The sequence below is a fragment of the Mirounga leonina genome, unplaced genomic scaffold (genome assembly GCF_011800145.1).
Source record: "Mirounga leonina isolate KUSES-001 unplaced genomic scaffold, KU_Mleo_1.0 Mir_199, whole genome shotgun sequence".
Lineage (NCBI taxonomy): Eukaryota > Metazoa > Chordata > Mammalia > Carnivora > Phocidae > Mirounga > Mirounga leonina.
Genome location: NW_023270498.1, coordinates 9335484 through 9352993, shown reverse-complemented (window position 1 = coordinate 9352993; position 17510 = coordinate 9335484). Strand labels below are relative to the sequence as shown.

General features: G+C 47.6%; 1 protein-coding gene across 1 annotated transcript in view; it reads left to right on the top strand.

The window, feature by feature from the left end:
- VOPP1 (VOPP1 WW domain binding protein) overlaps positions 1–17510 on the top strand; it is a 111035-nt gene that overhangs the window by 69945 nt on the left and 23580 nt on the right. Inside the window, exons 3-4 of the mRNA XM_035026497.1 lie at positions 7205–7282; positions 12244–12380. Of these exons, the coding sequence (XP_034882388.1) occupies positions 7205–7282; positions 12244–12380 (215 nt within the window). The remainder of the gene's footprint in view (positions 1–7204; positions 7283–12243; positions 12381–17510) is intronic.

Sequence of the window (17510 nt, the reverse complement as noted above, 5' to 3'; positions counted from 1 at the left end):
GCCTGTTGGACTTTGGGAAGATCTCTGGTTCTAGATTTCAGCATTAAGGTGTGGAAAGAGTGCACTTCATGGGCAGGCCCAAGCCTCATTCTCCATCCACCTGACCTTACTGTGGCATTATTGGCTGCTGCCATGCCACGTCATCTGTTGTGGGGTCGATGCAGACAGGAGGAGCAGAATGGGCTGGGTAGTGATGGGCATTCCTGGGTCCCAAGAACACTTGACTCGGATTCTTCCATTTAAGTGACAGAAAACTAGAAGGAATAGTGAATGCTTGGAGGGACGGAATGTGATTCCACAAGCTCCTGACTGACTGAAACAATGGACCAGAGTTCAGACGTGAAGTTTAATTATAGATAACTCTTAGATCCTGTACTTAGGCACGCCAGGTGTGGTGTGTGCTTACTTCGCAGACTCCTGAAACTCCCAAGGGCGCCATCCTGTCATATTTGCATTTCATCACTGCTATGACACATTTCTAACTCCAGTCTCATGCTTCCTTTTACATTATGCATCCTCAGGACCTCAGCACCTATCGCTTACTGGACGAGAGAGGCTGGACAGTCTCATTCTGTCTCTCTAATGTACTTAATTACGAATTAACACCCCCTTCTCTGACCTCCTCAGAAATTTGTGTTCGGATCCTGGGATACAGTGAAGAATACCTGGCTAGCAGGAAGCAATTCCAGGAACCCAGTGCTGCTGATGTACATGCTGTTTTTACATCTTTGAAGCAGGCGTGTGTGTTTTAGAGTCCTGGACTTAAAATTAGTTTTGTTGAGGAGTGGATTTACTTAAAAGTAATGTTTGTTCCTTTCTACTGCAAGTCTGAGAGGTGGCACACAGAGTAGAACAAGAAGGAAAATTCTATTCTGTTGTCTCCACCCTGATTTTTTTCTGCGTCCAGCCTAGTTAGTCTTCAGCTGTCTTTCGGAACACCAGTGCCATTTCAGGCTTAGGCACTGGGAGCACTAGACCTGATGTGTCAGATGATGGCTTATTTAATGGGCCGGCCTGCCTGCTGATGTTTACTACTTTTAATTCAGCTCAGTGTTACACTTAACTTTCCTTTTGTAATCACAGCTGTTTGGAATGCCAGTAGGTGTGTTCTGAGGGCTCCCATTTGCCAGCAGGTTCACTGGGGGAAAAGTAGCAGAAAGAAAGGGGGTAATAGTGTCACCCCATGGGTAATTACGTGCTCCTTCAAGAGGTTGGCACTCATCAGCATCCACACTGGGAGCCAGTCCAGGATTGCTGATGAGCCAACAAGTACACTTGGAGTGAATGGGCCTTCAGCTAAACAAGGGAGCATAAAGCTTGCTCTGTTTTGAGGAAAGAAAGCAGATAATCAGTTGACAACAAATATTTACTGCTAGTGTTCCAAATTTGGATCCTGAAAAGAGCTAGAGCACTTAAATGTTGAATCTTGCCAACAGAGAGTAATTTGAATTAGGAACTCAAAATCATTATCCTTCTATCTCGATTCTCAGGCTGAGGGGAGTGTGTGTGTGTGTGTGTGTGTAGAATTTGAGACAAGAGGCTTATAGAGGTTCATGTCTTACGCGTTTTTTTTCTAACCTGGGAAATAGGATGCCGCAGGGGCTTAGGTTTCAAAGTAGCAAATGCTTGCTTGTAAGTATAGCTGTGAAGGGGAAGCATTTTATCAAATTCAGCTCTTGAAAGATGATCCATTCACCAAATGTTTATCCCAATACCTGCTTTCCTTTTTTTTTTTTTTTTTTTAACCAAGTTTACGTTTACTAGACTTGGATGGACTCCCTGAGTATACCTTCAGCTCTGAACTGTGCCCGAGGCAGCTCTCGTTATAGTTAGGGGCAAAGCCCAGAGGGAGGGACAAGGGAAACCTCATGGTGGCTGTAGAGCAATGGAGAGATGAACAGTCTCATTTCTCATAAGCTGCAGGTAGGTATCTGCCATCTCTGTCCTCCAGCCTGCCACAGCCACCTCCTGCCCTCCTTCAGGGGGTGCTCATAAGTAGGCGGGTGAGCAGGGGGCATTCCCACTTGAGAGGGCCTTCCTGAGAGTTGCATCTTCTAGACTTTGATCATTGCAAGGCATCTTTCAGTAGAATTAGGAATAAAAATGCAACAGCCATTTGACCAGTGTCACCCAGGCAGAGGTCATGGGGGACCTAAAAACAGGTTTTAGCCCAGCACCATTGACAGCAGGAAGTAACCTTCTAGTTGGACCTGAAAGCTGCCCTCAACCTACCAGGAGGACGAAAGAAGCTCATCTAGACACAACAGAAACTTGAGCTGGTCCACTCTGGGGGCTCACACGGCAGAAGCTTTGAAGAAATACCCTCTGTGTTGCGACCTAGCACACACATATCTGTATGGGTGTATATGTGAGCCAAAGGTCAGTTTCACAGAACGGTTCTTATATGTGATGCCCTCTGATTTTTTTAAATCAATCTTTACCTTTATAAAATGGGTATCACAACCTACTAACTTGATTTCACAATCCACTAGTGGGTCACAGTAGTTGAAAAACACTGTTCCGATGAATAATATTGTGTAGCACTGGTAATTCTTTCCAAGTGAATGTCGTACTTACCTAATATCACATCTTACTGCATTATTTCTGTCTTTTATGATTAAATTATCTGCCAGTTGTAGAGAGTTATTGATATAGGGCGGTAGAGGCATTTTGGGGAATCTCTGGTCAATATACAGTTCCAAAGGAAGAACCCCTACAGGCATTATTGAAGAGTGGTTACTGAATTTCTCTCTGTAGGCTCTGTCCCGGGGACCCGCTGCCATTTGCCTGAGGATTCAGTGCTTGGTTCACGTTGTCCGAGTTTCTGTAGTCTTGCTGAATATCCCTCCTTTCCCTCCCACTTCCTTGGGGCTTGATTTGCCCTCTGGGAATGGCTCTCACCACATTAAACTTCACCTCCACCTTCTGCATCTTCTCAGCCTCTTGCTGGTTCTAAGGCATCCCTTCACTGCCTTCCTTCTCTTTGTCTCTTCCACTTGGTTCATTCACATGAGCTAAATGGTTATGGAGTCACTCTTAATGAGTATGGTCACCACACACCATCACTGTAATGGCTCGGTCCAGAGCAGCTTGTAAAAGCAGGGCCAAGGAAGAGTAGGCAAACCAAGTGGGGACAAAGGAGTTACCCTTTGGTAATGGAAGACTCGGTATTACCCGAGAGGCTGCGTCTGTGCCAAACGCTTTCTCGAAATGCTGGCCAGGTCCATTCTTGGCTTTAGCAGATAGTGCCCTGGACTGAAAGGAGGCGTGATATCCCTAATGCCTTGTTTTCTGAGCTTCTTTCAAACATGAGGCTAATAATACTTCCCTTGTGTGTGGATGCTCTGAGTGTTAAATGAGGTAAAGCACCTGACCTGGTACCTAGAATGTAAGAAGGGCTCTCATAACCTGTAAGCTTTGTTCTTATTTGTATTAGTATTCTATTGCTACATAATAAGCTACTACAAAGTTAGCACAATGAAACTACATATATTTATTACCTTACAGATAATAAATAGATCTTATAAATCTTATAAATAAATATAAGATAATTATCTTACAGATCACAAGTCTAGGCACAACAGCCACTATGGGGTCCTTTGCTCTGGTTCTCACGAAGCTGACATCAGGAGTTGGCCGGGTCGTGTCCTCATCTGGGGCTTGGGGTTCTCCTGCAAGTTCAGGCAGGTTGCTGGCAGAATCCAGTTCCTGTGGTTGTCAGGCTGAAGTCCCCGTTCCCTTGCGGGCCGGTTGGGGGTTGCACCCAGCTCCTGGAGACCACCCCCAGTCCGAGCCACATGGCCCTCTTACCACACAGCAGCTACTTCTCATAGCCAGCAGGAGAGTCTTAATGTTACATACCACCTCATGTAGCATTCCATACTTGTGGGCATGGCCATTCCATCAAATTCATGGGATCCTCCGCACTCGAGGAGAGAAGATCATACAGGCCGTGTTCTCTAAGGGGTGGGGATATTGGGGCCATCTTTGAATCCTGCCCATCACAACATCACAGTTATCATGAATCTGACATAGTTGCTGAGGATTCTTCTCTTTACAGATTCATGATAGAAAATAGTTTAATCTCCTTTGTTTACCATTAATTGTTTGAACACCGCCTACCCTAAAAGCAGGAAGGCCTTTTTCTCCCTTGAGTGCTCCCCCCTTCTTCCACACTGATGTGCACAAACATGCACATGCACACACACACACTGGTCACCCAAGACCGTTGAGATTCTTGAGGAGGAGGGCACCAAGGAGTTGCTGTGGACAGTGCTGTGCATCAGTGAGCAGAGTGTGCTGTTTGGGTGGTAGTGGGTCCTTGCTGGCCCAGCCCTGGCCCAGATGCCCCCAGCCCCCTGAACTGGGCATTTCATTTCCCCTCACATTCTCTTTCCGACAATGCAACCACGGTGTGTGTGTGCTAGGACCGGAGGGCCGGGACTCCTCCACCAACGCTGAGGGCCTCGTGCCAGGCCAGGTCATTGCCAGGCTGGATTTCTGCGTGGTCTCCGCTCAGGTGTCACCTTCTCAGTGAGTCATCCCTGAACACCCTGTTTGAACTTGTATTACCTACCACCCCGTTTCCCTCGCTTTCAGCCTTCCAGCTTCTACTTTTGTTTTCACCAGAGTAGGACGTATTGCTGTCCAACACAGTTCATATTTTTCTTGTTTGTTTGTCTTTCTCTTCTAGAAAGAAAGCTCCTCCATGGCAGGGACTTCTATCTGGCTTTTCATTGTTCCACCCCCCAGGGTCCAGCAAGTTCCTAGTAGCACCTTGGTGGCTTTTTGATGGGTGCATAGGTTGTAAGAACAGCAGCGTTTTTTAAATTGTTTAATTCAAGGGCGCCTGGGTGGCTCAGTTGGTTAAGCGACTGCCTTCGGCTCAGGTCATGATCCTGGAGTCCCGGGATCGAGTCCCGCATCGGGCTCCTTGCTGGGCAGGGAGTCTGCTTCTCCCTCTGACCCTCTTCCCTCTCGTGCTCTCTGTCTCTCATTCTCTCTCTCAAATAAATAAATAAAATCTTTAAAAAAATAAAAAAATAAAAAAATAGTTTAATTCAAGTAGAATTCATATACAGTGTTATATTAGTCTCGGGTGTACAATATAATGATTCAACAATTCTTCGCATTACTCAGTGCTCACCGCGGTAAGCGTACTCGAAATCTCCATCACCTATCCCCCCATCCCCCCATCCCCCTGCCTACCTCCCCCCTGGCAACCACCCGTTTGTTCTCTGTAGTTAAGAGTCTGTTTTTTGTTTGTCTCTTTTCTTCTTTGTTTGACTGGCAGCATTTTTAAGCACATACTTCTGTGCTCTGCTGTTTGTTGGTTGATTAAAGCAAGTAAAACAGATTACCTTCTGTCACCAACTTATGGGAGCATCCTATAGGAATCATAACGAGTTCTACCTAGTACGTGCAAGTTCATGTTTGTGGGCTGTGGGAGGACTGGGTGTGAAAACGTGTATCATGTGGAGAATGTGTGTGTGCGTGGTTCCGTTGGTGGTGGTGGTGGTTCAGCAGGAGTCTTTCAGCTCAGTTTGTCCTTGAAGTGATAGAGGATTTAGCAGCAGTCGGGTGCTGGGTGTTTAGAAACACAGACACAAGCCCTGGGAGCCAACTAAGGAGAAACGGCATTGGAGCTCAGCTTTGCTGAGTTTCACTGAACTCATAACTCTCCATCTCAACTGGTCTTCACTTACATTTCCTAGGGAGCTATCTTCTACACATTTTTCTTCATACAACAAGCCAATTTATACTGGAATTACCTACAAATCCAGTGTCCAAGATCCTGGATCAAACTGTGTATTTCTCCCAGCTATTTTTTTTTTATTTGAAGTATTATTTTATTCCAAAAGGAAAAAAAAATATTTCTGAACTGGCAACTATTTCAGCTAGAGTAAGCTGTGTTTTTGCTTTAAAAAAAAAAATCAGATTTAGCACTCTCTTACTCCATACACATGGAATGAATGTTTCCTACTTAAATTTTTAAGAGAAGAAAACTGGCAGGAACCTAGATCACAACTATATGATCGTGTAGTGTTATTGAGGAACAACCCACCTTGCTCCCTTTCCCCACCTACTACCGCTTGGACTCAAGTCACTGTAGTGAAAGTGTCTAAATACCAACGTGCAGAACCAAGGGGCTTCAGCTTTCATGGTAGTCTCTCTTTTCCAAAAAAAAGTTGGGGGGTGGAGTATTTTTTTTTTTTAAGATTTTATTTATTTATTTTTTAGAGAGCGAGCAAGAGAGAAACAGCATGAGAGGGGAGAGGGTCAGAGGGAGAAGCAGGCTCTCCGCTGAGCCGGGAGCCCGATGTGGGATTCGATCCCAGGACCCTGGGATCATGACCTGAGCCGAAGGTAGACGCTTAACCTTCTGAGCCACCCAGGTGCCCCGGGGGTGGAGTATTAAAGGAAGCTAACGTGACTCTTTAGAGTCCACACTGAGTCCTGAGGGCCTTGAATGGGCAGCAATTCCAGGGGAGGAACAGCCCCTGAGCACGGCCTGTGCCCTGCAGGGCCCCCAGCCTCAGGCACTGCGGAGGGGCAGGGGCAGCAAGGACAGTCCCGTCAGCAGATTGTATAAGGATGATGGCCTTAAAACTTAAAGCGGTCCTGCAAAGGGGGCCTGGCCTCCCACCCACTTTACTGGGAAACTGCAAAAACTCAGTTACGGGAAACTGAGGCTCACAGAGGTTGAGTAACTTGTCAGAAGCCCCACAGCCATTAAGTGGCAAGCCCAGGACTACCCCTCCTATGTCGTCTGACTCCGTAACCTCTGCTTTTAACCTCACTGGACTTGCCATGTGGTAGGGCCATCTCGTGACCTTCATCAGGGATCGGGCGCTGAGCAGGATCTAGGGCGCATGGACGCGGGTCTGTGGTTGAGCTTCCTTCCAGCTGCAGAGCTGATGGGTTTCGGGCTGGCCTTTGGTCATAGGCCTCACCAGAGGGAAGCCCCTGTGATCCAGCACGTGGAGATGTATAGGAGACACGGCACTTTGAATGACGCTCACTGCGTCCATCTCAGTACTTCCCATTTGGGCGCCCGGACTGACAGCAGTCAGTCCCGCCAGTTTGTGATGCGACGGTGCCAGTCCCGTCCTTTGCCCTGAAATCAGCCTGGACCTCATGACTGGTTCGGTATTCCTTCCAAGCCGGACACTGACCCGCCTGTGCTGCCCCCTCTCTCCCGCAGATGCCGCCCCTACGAGGACTGCTGTGGTTCCAGGTGCTGCGTGCGGGCCCTCTCCATACAGAGGCTGTGGTATTTTTGGTAGGTCACAACTCTTCCTGGTCTCGAATGCCTTGCTCTCCCCCCACACCCCCTCCCCCAGGGGCTCTGCCACACTCCGTATTATCACATCACCTTCACCTGAGCTCTCGGTCTCAGGGACAGCCTCAGTCAAGAAAACAGTTACGTTCAGCCTGGCTTCGTGACAAGCCCTTCTGCTCACAGAGTTTGCAGAAAGCTCGTTCCCATTTTCACAGGCTGTGGCCGGGAAAGAGGAGTTAATCTTTTGGAAGGTGGGCGGGATGACAGTGTTGTCCTTCAGCAGCTGCTTCGCCAGTTGCCGGGATGGAACTGAGGATGACTGTCTGAAGGACTCGGAGTTAGCGAATCTTGGTACAACGTTTCTGCTGCCTGAAGGCCATTCCCATTCACGCTGTGTCAGCCGAATCTTAAATTTCAGGACGGACAGCCCGCTGATGATCTTCCAGCTCTGCTGAGGGAGATCGGGAGCTGTCTGAAGTCTGTAAAATTCTGCCTTGAGAGGGAGTGAGGGAGTATTGCTGACAGAGCATCCCAGAAGGATAGGGGTGCAGTTTCCATTAACGGGAACCCCCCGTGCATTGCCCTCCTCAGGGGATGCCCGTTTGGGGGTATGTCTGAAAATGTACTTGACTCTGTAGATGAGAGATACTGCTTCAGATCTCAGGGTTGGCAGGGCATGGGCGGGAGAGGGTTTGCCTGAAACCAAAAGAGCATTTGATCAGGGAAAACACCAGTACGTGGGATTCCACATGTCACGTTATCTTTGATAGGAGAGGTTGCTTTCCTATCACTGTCCCTGCCTCCTTGATGGGGCATCGGGCATTTGGGGGCTCAGCTCACCTGTCACATCTGGCCCTGGCCTGGCCTCCCTCAGAGCTGGCTTGGACATCCCCTGTCTTGATGTCACTCTTCTGGCAAGCCCTACTGAACCAAGTGCCATGTTGGTACCTAAAACTCTGTAGTAGAAGGTAAATTGTTTTTAGCCTAAGATTTTCTAAATGTAAACATCTCTGGGTGCACTTTAAGGTGGAGTGGACTAGTACCAAAGCAGGGGACAGGAGGACCAGGGGGTTGCCCTTTCAGAGCTTTGCCTAGCTTCATGCATACTTGCCCTCAGAATTTTCCTCCATGGGGCCTTGTGTAGTAGAAGGAGACAGGACCGTCTGGGGCAAGAATTCTGAAATAGTTAGGAAGTTTTGCCAGGTTACCATCAAGTGAGGGGTGCCAGATGCCAGAAGATGTGGCCAAGCTCCTAGTGTTGATATTCTGACAACAGGTTCTAAAGTGGGGATATAGCCAGAGAACACCCTGAGGTATAATTTTGAGGTGCCCCAGCTGAAGTCAAAGGATGCCTGAGTTCTTTCTGCTCAATGCATTCCTTCTCTTGGTAAACATTAAGTGTCTGGTATGCACCAGGGCCCCATGGAGAGGCACTTACAGTAGTCAGGCTCCTAAAAGAGACAGATGTCTAAGTAGGTAATTATATGTGGAAAGTTTTCTTTTTAAAGATTTTTTATTTATTTATTTGAGAAAGAGAGCATGAGCAGAGGGGAGGAGCAGAGGGAGAGGGAGAAGCAGACTCCCTGCTAAGCAGGGAGCCCTATGCGGGGCTGTGTCCTAGGACCAAGATCACGACTTGAGCTGAAGGCAAATGCTTAACTGACTGAGCCACCCAGGCGCCCCAGTGTGTGGAGAGTTTTAAACCAGTGTTCTGGAAACACAAAATGGAGCCTCTGATGCCAGAGAAGTTGGGGAAAGCTTGCAAAGCTTCTGACCGGGTCTCAGAGAGGGTGTTCTGTGCAAAGGGACCAGCACATTGATGGGACAGAGACATAAGAAGAGCCAGTGTGATGCGAGAGTGGCAGGAAATTCATGTGGGGGCAGGTGTTTGGGGGAGAGGGACAGGGGATGCGAATACGGAGCTGGCCGTGGAGGGAAGGAAGGGCTGCCCTCCAACCTGGGTCCCACCTGGCTTTTGAGGAAGTCTGTCTCCTCACCATAGAACAAAGGTTTTGGAGGAAAATGCTTTCAAAAGTCCCTGCCAGTTCTAAAATCTTGAGTAATCTTTAACCAGCACAGCCTGAATGAAATCACTGGGGTTAGAAAAACTAGACCAGTAGCACCCTTGGTAGAGCTGGGAAGCACACTAGAAAGGAGTAAAACCTGGCAGGGTTAGCACCGTGCATGAGCCCTGTTCCAGGGGGCTCCCACTCAGGAGATCTGGATGCACCTGGGTCTGCGTAGTAGTTCAGGGAGAGAACCACGTGCTGGGGAGAGGGCAGAAAGAGATTGGAAAAAACAAATTGAATTGAACAAACCAGTTTACTTTTGATGATAGAAAAGGCAGAAACTTCCTCTCTTAATCCCTGGAAAGCTCCCCAAACCTGCTCAGCAATCAATCTCTAGTACTTCAAAGAACTGCTTTTCTTACTCTACCACTCCTTTTCCCTGAGGTCCTGCTTCTCTCTTTCCTTGTTCCTATAAGCTCATTTCCCTGTCCCTTACCAGTTTCTCTCTTAAAATAAGTTCTTTCAGACCCATATTTCAGTGAGGAATGAATCTGATGATGATTGATACCGAGGCTGGCCATTGGTCTCCTGCCGTGTGACTTTGTTCTGTCCCTGCCTTGTACTTACTTGCCATCAGCCTAAAGTCTGAGGTGCAATATCGTTCTTATTTGGCTAGGAGAAGAAGAATTCCATTTGATAGTGTAATCCACATTTCAGCTTATCTCCTGGAACAGACCCATATCTCAGATGGCTTCTGCATTTTCCAATCCAGGGAGCCTGGGGGTGAGTCTCTTGGGAGTGAGTGGTAGTGTTATTTGAAAAGGTAAACCCTTATATACGGTCAGCCTCTCTGTGCTTTATATTCCTGCTCAGATACTTACAGTTGGACCTACTGTTGAATGTAAGATTATAATTGAGTCCCCCCGAGGGAAATTAGTTTTAAGAGCTGAAACAGTTCCCTTTGTGATTCCAGCATCCCAGAGCTGAGATGCCAGGCCCCTGCGCAGTAGGGATTTCTTAGCTCCCCAAGACTGCAGCCCACAGCCATCCCCTGGGGCCTCTTGCTCACCCAGCTCCCTGCTGGGGCGCAGTTGCTGTTCTTTCCCCCCAGAACGTGCCTTTCCTCCTCTCCAGCTTGCCTCTTTCTTTCCATCCTTCAGAACTCAGCTCGGATGTTGAAGGGAAAGAAGTTTTTCCGATTGCCTCACTGTAACACATACCCTTGTTTAAAACCTCTTGTTGCACTGACTTGTATGCTTAAAAATGGTGGAGACGGTCAATTTTACGTATGTAACATACACACACACACACCCCTATGATTGCACCTTCGTTTTTCTTTCATAGCACTTACCAGAGTTGTAAATCACTGATTTTGTAACTTTATGTTTTGCTGTTTCCCTCCTCTACCAGAACTCAGGTTTAACTGGTGGGGAGGGACTCACCTTACTCTCTATAATGCACAACATGGTGCTGGGAGCAGAGCAGCTGCTTAAAAATTGTTGAATAAATAATGAATTAGAAGACAGGTCAGAAAGCCACAATTGCAGCCCTTTCCTGAATCATTTCCTGTCTTGTGCCTCTGATCTTTCTTCCTACTCCATGTTCCAAGGTTGTCCAGTAAATACTTATTGACTGACTGATGGACTTACACTTAGCATCATATTAATATTCTTAAAATCTTTATTGTCTGCTTTTTTCCTAAATTTCATTTATGTGTGGTCAGATGCCTTTAACCATGATGCAGCGTCTCTGCTCCATGTTCATCTTTCACAAGGCAGTAAGCTGCCCACATAGTGTGGGTATATTGGGTGAGGTTCTGGAAGATTCCATGAGTCCCATAGTAATGTCAGAGTTTCCCAGCTGTGTGTGTGTGCAGGACAGACAGCTTGGCTCTTCTCAGAATGACTTCCCTAGTGTCTAGAAAGACAAGGTACAGCGCAAATGTGAGGTGGGAAGAAGCCGTTTATCCATTTGTCTGTCATTTATTAAATGCCAGCAACATGACAGTCTCTGAGAAGTCTTAGATGAGTTGGACAAAGATCCTGTCATTAAAGCAGTCAGCTCTGCTGTTTGTTAGACTTTAAGGTCACGGTAGGAGAATGGCAGCCATACTTAGAGATGTCACATCGGCAGCTTTTTTATTGACTGTATTTCCTCTAGTCCTGTACGTTTTCTATAATTAAGGTGTGCTCTAAGAAGGCCACCATTTAAAATTTCTTTGTCAATATTCATGTAGTAATGGAGAGAAAACTGCTAGGAAGGATAAAAGTGCTTATCCTTGTTGCTTTCCCGGTGAAGCATGGGAAGTGGGGGACATGGACTGTGAGGCAAAGCTGGATCAGCCACGGCTTGCATCCAGATGAGATGCAAAAGGCATCTCCCGTTTTTTTTTTTTTTTTTTAAGATTTTATTTTTATTTATTTGACAGAGGGAGACACAGCGAGAGAGGGAACACAAGCAGGGGGAGTGGGAGAGGGAGAAGCAGGCTTCCCACTGAGCAGGGATCCGATGCGGGGCTCGATCCCAGGACCCTGGGATCGTGACCTGAGCTGAAGGCAGACGCTGAACGGCTGAGCCACCCAGGTGCCCCAGGCATCTCCCGTTTTGACTAAAACTTTTGAGTTGAGGTCAGGGCCATGGACAGGAAGGGATTGCACCAACCCTTTGAAGGCAGCTAACCATATGGAGCATTTTGAGACAGAAAGCTCACTTAGCTTCTCAGTGTGAGTGAGTCCTGTTCAGGGGCGTCCCAGAAGTCTCCCAGGTGTCATCCACCCAAGAATGTCCTGGCAGAAATGTCAGGGGAAGGCCAGCCTGAGAAGCCGGGTGCTGAGCCCCTGTGACCCTGCATCGCGAGTCCCTGTGCGCGGACCCCCGAGTCCTAGGGCCTTTGAGCCCGGGCCAAGCCACTGTCTGCCCTGAGCACCACCTCACCACTGTGCTCTTGCTCAGGTTCCTCCTGATGATGGGCGTGCTCTTCTGCTGCGGAGCTGGCTTCTTTATCCGGAGGCGCATGTACCCCCCGCCGCTGATCGAGGAGCCTGCGTTCAACGTGTCCTACACCAGGCAGCCCCCGAACCCCGCGCCAGGTCAGCCCGCCCCTCTGTCCTTGTCTCTCCTCTCTGCAGTGTTTGTGTCCCCTGCAAGCATTTGAAAAGGTCCCTGCTACCACGTGTGCTAGAAGAAAAAAATTCAGGCCATGTTTATTCATTTAAGGTCTGAGGATCAACCTTACCATGCATTTGTGCTGATGAAAAGTGCAGCATCTATTAGATTGTATTTCTGTGACCTCGTATCCTTCCCTAAATAGTGGTGTGCCTTTTATGCATATTTATGCAGTTCATATATGCATATCGTTTGCTCTTTTTCCTTAAAAATCATTCCATGTATAAATTTCTATGTACAAACAATAGTGTCCCTGTTATTTATAATGCATCTGGACTAAATATTAATTATGCCACTTTAAATGGTGATTTGCTCAGATATTCTGTCATTGCTGATCGTTTGTTTTGTTTTTTATTCATTCATTCAACAAGTATTTATGCAATTTACTAGTATTCTGAATACTTATAAACAGTGCGGCTAGAGACATTTCTGTACAAGTTACATTTGGCCTAGTTAGGGAACATTACCCAAAGTGATGCCACAGAGTCAGAAAAAAGTAGTGGTTTCTTAATTCTTACAAAATTGCTTTAACTATCTAAAAACTCTCAAGGACTCTGGTGGGCGAATTCAAGCTTCCCTTGGGACACGGGCTGGTTCCCTATTTTTGACATTATATGTGAGATGTTTTCCTTCCCTTTGAGGGAACCTCCTGCAGAGGAAGGGATAGAGGGGTGGTTAGGCATTGCTCATTCGAGTTCCTGTCCTTCGGCCACTGTGTGCTGAGGTCATCACTCCCGTGCACCCTGCTCTCCTGCTGTCTGTCACAGTTGTCCCCTGGGGAGCAGAGGGCAGGGGTTTTCTCTATTGATTGCACACCACAAGTAGACAGAATTCTAGGAGCAGTTCCTGCCATGGTTTTTACATCCTAGAGATGTGCTAAACAGTGTAGTAGGGTTTATAGTTAACAGCACTGTTAACTTAAAATTTTGTGAAGAGGGTAGATCTTACATTAAGTGTTCTTATCATCATCATAATAAATTTGGAGGTAATGAATAGATTTATGGCATATATTGTGGTGATGACTTCACCATATATATTTATCTCTAAACTGACCACATTGTATACATTAAATACGTTCAGCTTTTTGTATGTCAGGGATAACTCAAAAAAGTGTTTTGTTTTTTTTTTTAAAAGAATTAGGGGAATTTAGTGTAAAAAGTTTTCTCTCTCCTGTTTGCATGGAGGACGTGCTGTTCTCAAGATGCAAAGGGAGTAGAAATGGACATTTGTTGATTAGTTCTTTTACACCAGATACTCCCCAGTTTTTTTAAAAGAATAATCTTTTACTCTCTGTACTCTCTAGCATAGGGTGAGGTGCAGATTTTCAGTTAAAATTGGGGAGGGCGCAAAATTAGATTTCATCTGGATTAATTTGAGTCAGTCCTTTGATTTTTTTTTCTTTTCCAAGAACGAAACAGTAAATCAGAGAAATGGGCCAAACATTTACAAATTTCCTCTTCTTCTTTCTGTTATCACTATGTCAATCTGTAGTGCAGGGAAAAGCAGTCCATGTCCCACGTGGCCACAGATGCAAGATGCCACGTGCCCTTTGTCCACGGTGCTGGCCAAGTGTCAGGTCTGCCGTCCCTTTCCTGTCAGGGTGAATGCGGTGAGCAGGTGGAGCTCCCAGCTGCCTGCCACGTAATTCCCCTTGAATGTCTATGTGGTCTCAGTATTTCCAAATGAGAACGCTCTGTGTCCCCCACGTGCCATCTTTCCTCATTCTGCCTCTTTTCTGCATCTTGGTGCACCCTGCCTGGAGTCCTCAGTCCCATTACCAGCCACACCCATCTCAGAGACCTTAGGCCTTAGGCCTTATTTCAGACCCTTACCCCTGAGCAATGGCTGCTGAAAGTTTCCCAGTCACTGATATCTTCTAGCTCTTTGTCTACCACAGTGCCACCAGAAAGTTCTTTATAAAAAAAATAAAAAGCACGTCGGTCATGTTATTCTTTGGCTTTAAGGTTCTCTGCCGGCTCACTTTGCTCCCTGCAAGTCCACACTCCTTAGCCAAGGACTCAGAAGCCTTTACAACCTCCTCCCTCCCCCCACGGCCTTCTGCTCAGTGCCCTGTGTGAGCCACCGGCTCTCTCAAGCCCTGCCGTCTCATGAGATCCTGCACATGCCCTCTGTCTGCCTGGAAAATGCCCCCTTAGTGGAATTGTCCCAGGCCCTTCATTGCCTTTCTCCCCTGGGTGCTTTGCCAAGTGCTTTAACAGCATTGATTGTGGTGAGTTTTAATCCCTTGTGTATACTTTGGTCCCCGCACTGAGCCCTGCTTCAGTAGGATTTACATCTCAGGCACCAGGCAGCTGAGTGCACTGGTCAGCCTGGGGTCAGGATTTACTGTGGCCGCCCTCAGAGCCTGGAGCCCTGGCCGGCTTGAAGTGCTCACTCAGCCCATGGATACTGCCCAGCTGCTGTGCAGCAGGGACATGGGACACTGCAGCGAGCCTGGGTTCCAGCCCTCACCCACCTGCTTTGCATTGCGTAGTTTGCACGACTGTGTGTGAGAGCCTGAGTGATTGTACAATTGACTATCTAGTCACCAACCACGGTGAAACCTGTGGCAGAAAAGGTCAGGATGCGGGGAAGCCATGTATGTGGGAGGCTCTCTGCAGTATGGGTAGATGGGAATGAATGTCTAAGTGGGGGTGAGCAGGGGAGGAGTGAGGGGCCGGGAGGTGGCCAGAGAGGCTCCCGCGGTCTTCCTTTCCCACCAGCCTTTAGCACGCCCCCAGGTCTCTGGAGCTGCAGAGCTCCAGCAGCTGTTGTCTGTCCTGTGACCACAACCCCCCCTCCCACAGGACACTACTGAAGGTGGCATAGATGTAGGAGGGTCCCCAGTACAAAATTGTCCCTTTGTAGACAGTGGAGAAAGACCAGAAACGCCAGGGAGCAGCTGTTGGGGATGAAACACAGGCTCTTAAGCGTCTCGGGGAATGTGGTTCGACCCCGTGCTACCTTGTGGTTGGAGGCATTCAGAGAAGTGGGGGCCATGCATTTTCCTCCAAGACCTCCCATGATGCATCCACACTGGAGCTGCGTCATTGACCACCTGTCGAGAGACACTGATTTGGGTGCTCCTACCTGTCTGCAGTGAGTCATCACCATCTTTCTTACATTTGTTGTAGCAGTATGCAATCGCCAATCCCAAAATATAGCAGAGCATCGAACGAGAAGAGGGTTTGGTCGGGTTCTGTGGGGGTTGGGCAGTTTCCGTAATTGCACTACAAGATCAAGGTCTGTGTCATTTGGTCACAGCGCTGAGCTTGGAAGCAATGTAAGTCCTTTGATTCGATTCTTTAGTCATAAAAAAAAGGGGGGGGGGCCTGTTGGCTTTTTAGTGATTCCGGTGGAGACACCCATCTCATGCTGTCGGTGGGCTTCATCCCCTCTGCAGCACGTTGTTGAGATCCTTTGATTCCAATCTTTCCTTTTCTATGGCTTCCCCGCATCCTGACCTTTTCTCATCACTGTGCCCCTGGGGATGTGCAGTGGGAGAAGGCCATGCAGGTCTCGGCAGCGTAGGAAGAGAAACTCAGTGAACTAACATTACGTGGTGGGTTCACAGGATAAATATTACGCCCAGGAATAGACTGCTCAGTGCTCAGGAAAACACACGTGTTTGTGGATTTGCTGGGGTGGCTCCATCTCTCTTCTGTTGGCCTGGGGGAGGGGAAGTGGATTCTGGTGAGCTTTGCTTATTCGTGAAGAAGAAAAAGCGGCAGGTCTTAGAGAATCCATACTCATGCACAGGAGGACAGGGGGAGGGTAGCGGCTTGCATCCTGGTTTGCAGAGGGGCACACAGCGGTGTTCCACCTGGGACCAGCGTCCCAGTCCAGTGTGGCTGAGTGAAGAAGAGCAGATCTACACATTGTAGAGATGGCTCCTAACTGGGGCACAGGGAGGACTGTGGCAGCATCGTGGCTTTAGGGGGCTGATACAGGTTGGAGCAAGACCCGGGGGAAGAGACCGACAAACTGGGTATGCAATTGAAGTTCAAAGGTAGGGCTCCCAAAAGAAACCAAGGCTGAGGCCCGAGGCCTCCCATTAGCTCATTTGGGCCTTGAGCTAGCTGAGGGGTGTTGGAGAAGCTGTGGTTTGGGGAACAAAAAGAGGCACCTGGACAGGGTGTTAGGAGGCCTAAGGTCTCTGAGATCACAGTGGGCCCCTGTCCTTTCTGAGTCTAGGTAGGCACTTTATCTGCAAAATGGAATCAGATTAAGAAAAGCACTCCTCGTTTTTGTTCGTCTTTATATACGGAGGTAGCCAAAATGTAACCGGAGAAAGTCAGAGCTCCCTAAATGCTGTAGGCCCCCCCAAAATCTTCCCACATCATGCTAACTGGCAGGGCCCATGGATACATCCTCCTGGGTAGAGAAGAAAGATAGACTTCCTTCCTTCATTCAGAAAACATGAGCTAACTGGCAGCCTCCACTGTGTTCATACAGGAGGGGAGATAGGACCAAGATATCCTCACTGCTGCCCTTTAAGAACTTGTAGAAAGAGGGGGTTGGGGAAGAGGGTTAAAATGTACAAACTTCCAGTAATAAGGTAAATACAGTCTGGGGATGTAATGCACAGCATGGTGACTATAGTCAATACTTTATTGCTATTTGGAAGCTGCTAAGAGGGTAGATCTTAAAAGTTCTCATCACAAAGAAAAAAAGATGCAACCATGCAAGGTGGTGGATGTTAAGTAACTTACTGTGGTGATCATTTTGCAATATAAACATATATGTATCAAATCATTATGTTTATATCTTAAACTTATACAATACTCTGTGTCAATTACACCTCCATAAAACTGGAAGAAGAAAAGAACTTTTAGAGCAATAGGAAAAAAAACGTAAAAACCTTGGCTAAAGCAGGGCTGTGGGTCTGGAGGATAGCAGGGGCTGGATTTCAGGAAACCCTGAGTGGTGGTCTCAACTGAATTTGGTGTGCACGAGATGAATGTAGGGAAGGGGGGGCTAAGGGGACCACCAAGAAGAAGATTCAATTATGGCCTCTCTTCTTTATGGGATATTATGTGGTCACCAGAGTTAAT